The following is a 12028-nucleotide window of genomic DNA, read 5'->3' as shown; positions in this document are numbered from 1 at the left end:
TGAAAAACATTCTGATTTTCACCGACTAAAACGATGATTTCCATTACCTATAATTAATTTAAAAATGGCAGCTGTTTTCATTAGAATTTTGCGAATGCCAAATTTAACATAAAATAACATTTTTGAGGAGATTTCTAATAGATTTTGGCCAGCCAGGACACTATTGATAAGTTTTGTGCTATATATAAGATTATATACGCATATAGAAAGTGCTCATCTAGTGTGGGATATCTCAAGCTTCCTTAGGTGTTGACCCACTTTAGATACATCATGTGACATTGTGGCAGTGCACATTCAGCCCCAGAAACCACAACAAAGAAATGCCAAGGTTGTTATAAGCCACGATAATCTGAAATTTCCCCCACAGAATACAAGAGGAACAGTTTGAGCATTGAGCAGGAAAAAAAAACACATACTGTATCTTAACAGCTACAACCTTTGCATTTGACTGCTGGTTGCTTATTGGGAAAGGAATGCAATGGCTGGGAAAATAACTTAAAAACAACAATAGCCAAAACACATGAAACAACTTTAAAAAAAAATGTTTAAACTAGCATTTTAAAAAAACAGGGTATGGATAAAATACATTTTGATAAAAGGTAAAGATAATGTTAAATAACAAGCAAAAAAAAATAAAGTTTACTGATTTTTAATGTCTGGAACAGATCTTTAAAATTCCATGATATTCTAGAAACTCCATGATCTGCAGGAACCCTGCTAAATTAATCTGTAGCTTTGAACAAATCATATTAAAAGAAAATTTCACCCAAAATAAAAGGTTCTGTTGTAATTTTCTTGCCCTTGACTTGTTCTAAACCTGTTTGAGATTATTTCTGCTGTTATAGATGAATAGATGACAATTTGAAAAAAAAAAGTAAAAAAACAAAAACGGTAACCACTGACTTTCATAGTATTTGTATTTCCTATTATGAAAATCAAGGATTACCAGTTTTCAGTTTTCTTTGAAATATCACCATTAGTGTTCAACAGAATAATGAATCATATACAAGTTTGAAACTACTTGAGTGAGAGTAAATACTGAGTAAACATTTAATTTTGGGGGAAGCATCCATTTAATCATCCATTTTTAGTCAAATAAAGAAATTCTTGATTTACTCATGCTTCACTTGTTCCAAAATCTGTTTGAGTTTCTTTAACATAAAGAACACAATGGGAGCTATACTGAAAAATGCTGGAAAACAAACTGGGATTGACTTCAATTATGCTTTGTTCCTCCTGTAGATGTCAGTGGCAGTTTTTCCCTCAACATTCTTCAGAATATCCGGTTTTGTGTTCAACAGATGAAACAATTTCATAAAAGTTTGAGTGTGAATAAATACTGAAAAAAATTTGGTGAACTATTCCTTTTAGAGAGCAATTTGCTGCCACCTAGTGGCAGTTTGTGTAATTTGTCAATGGCAGCCACACACACAAAAAAATTTTAGAACACACAAAACTTTTAACTCAACACAATGAAAATAATGACACACTCACCTCTTTTGTGACTTTTTGCCTCCAAAGCGAACCTCCTCTCTGAGGAGAGAAAAATGAGGCTCATGGCTGGTCAAGCCAAGCATTATCTAAAAACAAAAAGAAGAGAAGAACAGCTTAAAAACAATAAAATGTTTAATTATGCTAAAAACTCTCTAATATGAACAAAAAAGTGAACTAATTGATGCCGCAACTTTCTTCTGTAAGCTGCTTTATTGATAAAATGACTACATTTTATAACTGACGAACATCAACATTGTTATTGAAATGAATTAGAACACTGCTGCTTTCTGCAGAGATGTTTATAGCTTAGCTGAACTGATCACATGTAATAACTGCTGAATTTTATATAATTATTGAAATGGACTAAATCATCATTAAGCAGAGATTCAATAAATATCATTCATTGATTTTTGGCAAATACAATAATAGGACACTGATATTACCTATAACCAAGTCCAATTACAAAAACAAAACAGGCAAATATAGTGGATAATATTTCATCCTATTTTATTTTAAAACAGCAGGGAAGCGTCTTGATTTTTGTTTTCCCAAATTAATTTACAAATTAAATTTTTGATACCTTCACTTTGTTTTTCTAAGTGAAAAAAATCTACATTGCCAACAACTTGTCTATCCTCTAGCATTAATTGATCTGAGGTGTTTATCTGCTGTGTTAAATACAGTGTTATAGTTTTTTCTGTCAAACACTACTGTGCAAAAAAAAATGCATTTGGCCACACAACAGACAAGATAATAGCAGACATATAACCGAAAGAATGATCTCGTATTAAAGAAATATTCATCACAAAAAATTAAAATTAACCTTTAATTGTTTCAACCCTGTTCAAACAATCAAACAAACAAACAAAAAAACATTTTAAAAAATGTTGGAAACCTGTACCCATTTACATCCATGATAGAAAAAACAAATCCTATGGAGGTCGATGACCACAGGTTTCCAGCAATTTTTAAAATATCTTCTTTTGTATTTAACAGAAAAAAAAAACTCAAACAAGTGTGAAACAACTCAAGGGACAGTAAATGATGGCAGAATTGTAATTTTTGGGTGAACTATCACTTTGATTTTTACATAAATATTTTAATAAGAGCTTGGCCTCATGTAACCAGAGGGGGAAATCTAGATTTTTATTTTATCAGATAATGTCTAGCACAAAATATATAAGCACTTTAAAGGACCTGTATCCAGGATTCTGTTTGAAAACTTTCCAGGTCCTCAACATTTTGTTTTCAGTTTTTTCTTTCCACAAGATTTCATGGACCCTTGGCAACCCTGTTGGCAACTGTACTCACCAGATCGGCATCCAGGCCATAAAGGCAGTGTCTTGTGTTTGGGTTATGACCCGGTTTGGTGCTCTCAGAGCGAATGAACTCCATGATTTTGTGCTCTCCTTCACCAGGGGTCTGTGGAGAAATAAAAGTCAAATTAATTTCACTGAAGGGCACGCACGTGCACACACGTGCACACACACACACACACACACACACACACACACACACACACACACACACACACACACACACACACACACACACACACACACACACACACACACACACACACACACACACACATATAAATATAAAGCTCTGAAGTCATGCAAACTTACCTCATGACCAGACAAATACACATTCACTCCCTGCCATGTTTTGTCTGTGGACAGTTTATTGTGAACGAAATATTTAAGCTGTTCCTGTAGCCTGGCCATGAAATCCGTTCCTACAACAATCACATAAAATAAAGGTTAAGATCCTCAAGAAAACTTGTTTAGACTTTATTTTAAAGGTAAATTCACTCACTATTAACAAAACAATAATGATGAGTTTTGCCTTAATCAACTCAGAATTTGCTGCTTATTAAGTAGTGAAATTTAGATATTAAGTAAGATAATGGATGTAGAATATGATCATGCAAACTTTGCACTTTATAACCATGTTATAAATAATATTTCAATAATAAGCACATTATATAATATGTTAATAACAAGCACATTAATAAGCAATTAATTAATTGAGAGAACAGTTCCCTTTATTACAGTGCTACTGTGAATCCCCATAACAAAATCAATAGTCTGAAGTTTTTATGTACCCTGCAGATAATGATGAATAATACATTTGACATCACTAAGACAATATGTAAGCGATAAATGAACACAAACCCGGAGTGATGCAGTTAGAGTCAAATCGGGCCTCTGTGGGCAAAACTTCTCCCTTCTCCAAGGCCTTCTTGATTTTCTCCTCTGCCTCTTTTGCTGACCTTTAAAACACACACAAACAAGTTGTGAGTTGTGACTTTCTAAATGAGCTGTTGGCTTTAAGAGCTTATGAAAATCCCATAGACTTTCACTGACGGCGTCAAAAGACTCAAATATTAAAGTTTACTATGGTTAGTAAAGGTGAGTAACAAGTCTAGGACATGCTAACAACTTTTAGTAATGCTAACGATGTTAACCAGGCAAGAAACATATTAGCTAACATTAATTCATGCTGGTAGCAACATGTTACCTCACACTAGAAACATGCAAACATTGTGCTAACCTTGCTTGAGTTATGTTGACAACATGCTAATTTAGGTGCTAAAACAAGCTAACACTTTTTTTCGTCCTAGCAATATTTTAAACATTCCAGAAACATGTTATCGACATATTAACAAAAAAACGCTAGTAATGTTAACATGACAAAACCTATAACGTTATGATAGCAGTACTCTAAAATACGATAGCAGTGTGTTAAAACATGCTAAAATGTGCTAATATGTGTTGTTATTACTATGTTAACTAATACTTGTTAAAACCTACTAGTAACATGCTAAAACATACAATAATCATTCTAAAATATGCTATACCATGCTAGTAATGTGTTAAAACATGAGCAACATGTTTAAAATTAAAATAAATTTACAGCAATGTGATAAAAATAACACTTTAGCAACATCTTAATGTACTAGAGATCATGCTTATAACATGTTAAAGCATGTCGACAGCTTCTAGATTTTGCTATACCTGAATCTTCTCCCACGCTGCTGGTTCATTTTGGCTCTGGGTGCGACTCCATCGACGGCCATGAAGAACACTTTCCTTGGCTTAATGATGCGAAAGAGCACTTCCAGATAGTGAAAAATGTCAGCGAATATCTTCTCTTCAGAAATACGGAAGTGCACATCCTCATCATTTGGGTGCGAACACTGGTGGATGATCCCGTTCATGTCTAAATACAGGTTGTCGAACTCTGGGATCTGTGAAGGTGGAGAGAACACATGTAAGCTTGTGTCATCTTGACAAAACCTAATAATGTCACAAACAATAAAGTGATAATTGAAAAAACAGCTTCAACTGCATTACATAGATGCAACTTTAAGATAACAATTTGATTGCAAGCGAAGTCAACACAATACAAACATGATAATGGTCATTTATATATACATTTAAGTTCTGTTTAATTTTCTGGGACAAAAATGATAACTATCACATATTTGTTTACCATAAGTAAAATAATCGTTTATTAACTGTAATCGAGCTAAAACGTTCCGATTAATCAAGATTTAGATTTTAGGCCAAATCGTCAAGCCCTAGTTTATTACTGCAATAAAATACTTGCACATTTTCCATACTGCTTTTTTTTGTTTGCATAACACCATGTATTTTGCTCATTATACATATATTAGCATTTTTGTTTTTAGGTATTTTAATTTTAGATTCACAGACATTATTTTTGACACATTATTTAAAATATGTGGCTAAGAAATAGCTAATAACTTTTTTACATTTTTGGTGGGGTCGGTAAAAATTTTGTCAGGGCAAGTATAAATCTGATTGGGCCAGTAGAAAAAATCCTTAGCATTGAACCCTGAAAAGACATATTAATGACCATTTAACTCTCAGATATTTTGATAAGAACAGGGGCAAATAAGAATGTGGGTAAATTTTGGCATAGATGTATCCATTTTGATAAAATTATTATGTAAAACAGCCTCTCATCTTTTGACACTTTATCGTCACAAAATGTATTTGAAACATTAAACACTTTATTTTTGTTTTGCGTTGATTTTGAAATGTCTATTCTTTTAAACGTACATGAACAATTTTTCAAACATATTTGAAAACAAAAAAGGGATGTCTCATCTTTATCCCATATACATTAACATTTAAAGTCAAGCGTTTATTAATATAAAATTTAAATTAGCAAAAAAATGAAAAATCAGTTTTCAAAAACTGACAAATCTGTATTTGTATAAAAGATAAAGAACAGATTTCTAAAAATATGTAAATAAAAATTTATTAATACCATTTAAAACATAATTTAAATAATATATTATATAATTCTTTTTTATTTGTTTTTATTGTAGTAAACTAGTTATAATAGTGTTGAATTTGGGCATTTCTTGTAAATAGTACAGAATAATTGTTTGTTTTTTAAATTAATTTGGCTAATTTTTTTTATCATTATATATATATATATATATATATATATATATATATATATATATATATATATATATATATATATATATATATATAAATATATATAGATTAGTCAGTAATGAAGCCAAATCTGGGGATTATCTAAGAAAATAACTTACGATAATTGTCCAAAAACTAGTACACCCAAATTTCTGTTATACAAAAATATTTATTACTATATTTAAAAGGAGGAAAAATCAAGAAGCAAACAAAAAATGTAACGATTTTGTCGAATTTTTGTAGGTCGTAATTTGTTTTTTGTTCTTTTTGCAATATTTTGCTTGGATTTAATTGTATTATCTTTTAATTTCTAAATATGTTTGGTGACTAAAATATTATTTTAATAAATATATCTGTAATAATAAATCTGTTTCGTTTAAACGCATTAAAAAATACATTGCCTATAATCACTGAGAAATGGACAAAAGTATTTATTTTCAAAATGAGGTGTACTCAATTATGCTGAGCACTGTGTGTTTATGTGTGTATAAAAAATGACTAGAAAAAAAATAAAGTAGCCAAATGAAATTGAAAAGCTAACAATTATTCTGTACTATTGACAAGAAATCTCCAAATTCGTCTCTATAACTAGTTTACCACAATAAAAACAAAGAATACAGAACAAAACCCGTGTTTAAAAAACCTAGCCAGTAAGAAGAGGTAAAGTTGGTTTTATACTTACACATTCGTTCAATAAGCAGTCTCCATATTGTTTACCATGTTACTTTGAACATTCGATCGGAATTAGCATGCAAGTATGACTTCTAAACAACATTAACATTATCGAGTTCACTGTGAACAATGTTGTACTTTGATAGTCATTGGCTGCTATCATGGTTTCCCTATTTAGAACTTGCAAAGAATACTTTTCTGAAATTATATAGTTCAGAAGAATGTCTGAATATCCGAATATAAAACCAACTTTACCTCTATGCCATAACCTCTAGGCTTCATATCATAAAATGTTGTCTGACTAGATAAGACAGTTCTCAAAATCTTTGAAGCAGTCATTATGTTGTTGTACATCGGAGAAAAAAATAGTTTTTATAAAATGATAAAATTTACTTTACACGTAACATGTTAAGGGCGAAGGCAAAATAATTGTAGTGTTTTGTAGCTTGGTAAAGTGTAAAGGCAGATTTTCTGTTCTCAGATCTGTAATGATCTCTATGCGGCCTGTTATATTTAGCCAAACTAGCTCACCTGATGCTCTTTGACAACTTCACTCAGACACGGATACCGCTCTGATATCCATCGATAAAACTTAGGCACTCCCATCGTCTCGTGTAAGTCTTCAAATAAAAATAGTGATGAAGTAACCTATGCAGAAGTCAAGGTGATCAGAATTTCATAGACTGGTGTTGCTAGTCGGTTTTGTTTCTGTATGAGCTGTTACGGTCCAGCTAATAAAACCTCCGTGTGGAAACTCGCATGATGTAACCTCATGTAACGCCGTTCCGTCACTCATAAAACACTAAAACACGTCTATTAAATTAACCGAACGCCATGAAACAATAAACAAATGTATTTCTAAAAAATGTACTAGTACTTTTTAAAGTTAACTCGTTTAATGTTGCCCAAAATCTATTACGACCAGAACAGCCTTCCGGTAGAAACAAACCCCACCGCTAGGGCTGAGCTGTGTGTGATGTAATGTGAGAGAAGAGGCCATTTGACACGAAAACATTCCGACACTCTTGGCCAAGGTGAAGTGCAGTTCACCGGCGGTACATTTTGTCAACTAGTCCTTCAAGGTTTACCTAGCAGTAAAAATAAAAGTATTTAAAAGTACACTGCTCATTGAAACATGCAATCTTTTTAAACGGACACAGTTGATATTCATTCATCCACACACTTTACATATTTGGTGTAAAACCCCAATTGTCAATCAAACCAAATGATAAAAATTGTTATTCTTATCAACATGCTCTGAAAATATTTTTATTTTAACCCATAGGGTGTTAGGGACTCGGTGCCTCAGTAGGTCGCAGTCGCCTTATAGCACGAAGGTTGCTGGTTCAAGCCCTGGCTAAGTCAGCTGGCATTTCTGTGAGGAGTTTGCATGTGCTCTGGTTTCCCCCAAAAGCCATAAATAAGCTATGAATAAGCTAAATTGCCCGTAATGTATTGGGTTACGACTGAAAGGGCAATTGCTGAAACATTTGCTGGATAAGTTGGTGGTTCATTCCGCTGTGGCAACCCCCGATTAATAAAAGGACTAAGCAAAGAAAATGAATAAATGTTAAAACGTACATAAATCAAATAAATCCAGTGAAACGGAATTGTCAAGTGGTCCCATACTATTTTCATATCTGTGTACATGTGTGTGGGCATGTGCATACCTTGTGTGTTTATGGGGCCCAGTGTCCCCACAGGTATAAAAACACCATTATATTTTGACCTCGTGGGGACATTTTTTGTAACAATAAAGAAATGGCTCAAAATTAACGCATAATGAATGTATTTTGAACGTATAATGCAGATTTTATTTCTTGTGACTTTTGGGTTTAGAGGTAGGCTGGGGAATACAGTTTGTACAATATGAAAATCATTATGTCTATAGGATGACCTTATAAAAATAGATGTACGTGTATGTGAGTGTGTACTTGTTTTATATCCTGGTGGGGACTTAAACCTGAATCCACAGTTGTGTCCCAATGGGTAACATGCTTATAAACCACACTGGATGAAGCATTTGAAAAATGTACAAATGCAGATTGTCTCCTGATGATTATATTAAGGAGTAGGGGGTAGAATATACTGTTTGTAAAACAGAAACATCATTCTGTCATGTTTTTTTCAATATCTTTATTACAGAAAATTACAATAAATAACAATAAAAGTGTAGACTAGAAAAAAATATTGAATTTGCACATTTGCTTTTGGCATTTTTGCATGAACTAGTGTCAAATACAGCAAAATATTTTGGTAAACATGTTTTTAGCTATTTTACACAATACTTGGACAAAAAACAACATTTTAAACAGCGTGGGGAAATAAACTTACAAAAGGAAAGGGTAAAGCGTTAATTAGTGGCATAAAATGATTACAACTACACACAATATACAGTAACAGCTCAAATTATTTTTGGAGGCCCAGAAATTACTGTGAAACTCAATGCAAGAACATTCCTCAACAATATCTGATTAATATATTATCACAATTTTTTCAATAACTTTAGTTTAAGATAATTAAGTAAAGACATTTACATGAACACTGAATATTTATTTACAATATATATATATATATATATATATATATATATATATATATATATATATATATATATATATATATATATATATATATATATATAGGATTTCAGAACTTTCACATGCATTATAAACGGCTAACAGATGCCAACCAGTGTTTTGATGAATCAGTGTGTCCTAGTTTGTGCTTGCTTGATTTTTGTCATTGTCGGTTGTCATTTGGTGAGTTTATGATCAACAAAACTTGACAGTATATTCTGATGAAAGTTGTGAGTTGTCCTTAAAATGATAGTTCACCCAAAATGAAAATATCCTCACCTTTTAATCTCACTAAAGTGATTCAAAACTTTTCGTTCTAATGTCAAACACAAAACAAGTTATTCTGAAAAATGTGAGGAAAAGCAGCCATTAACATCCATAGTAGGAACACAAAAATATTATTGAAGTCAATGACAGTTTTTTATTTCCCACCAACATTCTTCATTATATCTTCCTTTGTGTTTAACAGAAGAATGAAGCTCAGTTGGGTTTTGGAACAAGATGGTTAAATGATTACAGAATTTAAAATTTTAACTACCTCTTTAAGACTTGTGCATTCAGGAGAAAGACTGGACTCTTTTTGGAGTAATGTGGTTGGGCTGGTCTGGTTAGACAATTGTTAATGTGGACACTTCAGCACAGGAACTTGATCAATGTTTTTTTGACTCTGTCCGTCCGAAGGCACTGTATGAAAAGGTGGATAGTGGACAATTGACCCTAAAACACCTAAAGGAAAAGGTATAGAATTACACATCTGCATATGTTAACCTTAGAAATATGTAAAAGTACTGGTCTAGTATGGCTGAAAAATGACTTGGTAATAGCTTTTCAGACAGGAGACTAGTAAGTTTACGAGTAGATCCTAACCAAACAAGATCAATAACAGACTATTTTTAGGCATGTAAAAAAAAAAATAAAAAAAAAAATGGTCCCATTACATTTCCTGGGATGCATTTATAATTTCTATAGCTTCAGAGAATCCAATAAGAGTCACATATTGATAAATAATGTTATGACATCTGTTTTAACAAGAAGTTAGGATTGAATTGTCTCTTGTTACAGCTATGAAATAGCTCGATAAGCAGGAAATGTTCATGGGCCAAGGACATGACCACATTGAAATGGTCAATAGATGTAATTTCTGAGCCTGGTTCTCTCGAGTTTTTTTCTTCACTTTACCCTATCGGTAAAGTTTTTTCCTCGCCGCTGTTGCTACTAGCTTGCATGGTTTGGGATCTGTGGAGCTGCGCGTCAATGGATTGCTCTTAAGTGTTTGGACTCTCAGTAGTGATTATTGAACAACACTGATCTGAGCTAAACTGAACTGAACTTTGAAAAACAAACTACACTGTAAATCATTTAACTATGATCTTTATGTGAAGCTGCTTTGACAAAATCTACATTGTAAAAGCGATATACAAATAAAGGTGAATTAAACTGAATAATTTGAAGGTTGATATTAAATGTTTCAAATATATCCTTTTAACTCATATTCTTGGAATTAAAAAAAAGAACTTTAAAATGTGTTTTCCTATCACTCAAAAAAAAAAAAAAACTTTTGGAATATGATTTTAAAAGGGTCCTATAATGCCATTTCTTTTACAAGATGTACTGCAATTATCAAGTGTCCTATGATTGTATCATTAAAGTTTCAGCTTAAAATACCTCACAGATTAATTATTTTATCATGCTGTAAATGAAGTTTTTTTAGGTGGAAGCAAAGACATGCTGTTTTTGTCATTTAAATCTAAATGAGCTGCTGCTCCACCTCCTTTATAGAAAAGGGCGGTGACTTTATAGCTTGTGCTTCCGACACTCTTTCAATTCTTAATGGATTAGCTCACCTAAAAATGAAAATTATGTTATTAATAACACGGAGATAAAAGATAAAATCTGAGAGCTCCCTCATCTTGTGTATCCAGCAACATTCCAGAGATGTTCAAAACTACTACACACAAAATCATCTAAACACACCCTATGCCACTGATCATCAACTGGCGGCCCGCGGGCCAAATCCGGCCCGCTGAGCTGTTCAATCTGGATCAAAAAGAATTTTTTCACATCAAAAAGAAAATTGTGGTCCACACTATTAAAGCAACTAAAAATAACAACAACTGTGTCTCTTGTCAGAATAACTACCATTTGCCTATATTAAGGCTACACTCCGAAATGAGGACAGACTATGCGGCGTTAAGCATTTATTGTTTAAAACAGTTTTTTTTTAGTTTTTTTAAAAAGGGAGGCATAATTTTCCTTATGCCCTTACTTAACATTTGTTTTTTATTTCTAAGTCTCAACAACATGCTTGAAACTAGCAGACTCCTCAGGACAGGACAGGACAACTTAAAATAGCATGGTAAATAAATAACCTGGAACCAAAACAAAACAGCAAAACGCCAAAAAAAAAAAAAAACTTTAAAATATGTTTTCCTATCACTCCACCAATTTTTTTTCTTTCACCTATTTTTTTCCCACCATCACGTCCTTTCCGGGTCTCCATAGAATTCCACACTCAATAAAAGAATAGGGTATATGCCGAGCTAGTGCAGTTCCCATGCTGATACACTCCCGGTGACCTGTTATTGTGAACTTTTTACCATTTTATACGGTTCCTAATACAGCATCAATGTTGTAATGTCATTAAAATACATTCAGTTAAATAAACTTCAGCATTTATTAAGTTGCTCAAGCGTAAAACGAGACAAAAAGCTGTTTACTCGCACGCGCCCGTCAGAAACAGCAGGTGGCGGTGGAATTGTAAGTGAATGCAGTGCTTCTTGTACAATTTAAGACCCACTTTAAATC

The 12028-nt window shown here is 32.6% G+C and overlaps 2 protein-coding genes across 5 annotated transcripts in view; both read right to left on the bottom strand.

Moving 5' to 3' along the window:
* Positions 1-7354, bottom strand: part of xrn1 (5'-3' exoribonuclease 1) — a 50253-nt gene extending 42899 nt beyond the window's left edge. For 3 of the 4 annotated variants that reach the window (XM_087239105.1, XM_087239104.1, XM_087239106.1), the window contains exons 1-6: positions 7176-7354; positions 4515-4747; positions 3672-3769; positions 3123-3232; positions 2806-2916; positions 1495-1580 (exon numbers count right to left, since the gene is read on the bottom strand). In XM_087239105.1, coding sequence (XP_087095231.1) covers positions 1495-1580; positions 2806-2916; positions 3123-3232; positions 3672-3769; positions 4515-4747; positions 7176-7250 — 713 coding nt within the window. In that variant the 5' untranslated portion in view covers positions 7251-7354. The remainder of the gene's footprint in view (positions 1-1494; positions 1581-2805; positions 2917-3122; positions 3233-3671; positions 3770-4514; positions 4748-7175) is intronic. The other variant, NM_201033.2, reaches the window with a different exon arrangement.
* A 1841-nt stretch (positions 7355-9195) lies between these two features.
* mhc1haa (major histocompatibility complex class I HAA) overlaps positions 9196-12028 on the bottom strand; it is a 10233-nt gene continuing 7400 nt past the window's right edge. Inside the window, exon 6 of the mRNA XM_087240640.1 lies at positions 9196-9949. Within this exon, the coding sequence (XP_087096766.1) occupies positions 9843-9949 (107 nt within the window). The 3' untranslated portion in view covers positions 9196-9842. The remainder of the gene's footprint in view (positions 9950-12028) is intronic.

The sequence above is a fragment of the Danio rerio genome, chromosome 2, assembly GCF_052040795.2.
Source record: "Danio rerio strain M-AB ecotype USA chromosome 2, GRCz13ab, whole genome shotgun sequence".
Lineage (NCBI taxonomy): Eukaryota > Metazoa > Chordata > Actinopteri > Cypriniformes > Danionidae > Danio > Danio rerio.
This window is presented reverse-complemented; position numbering and strand designations above follow the sequence as displayed.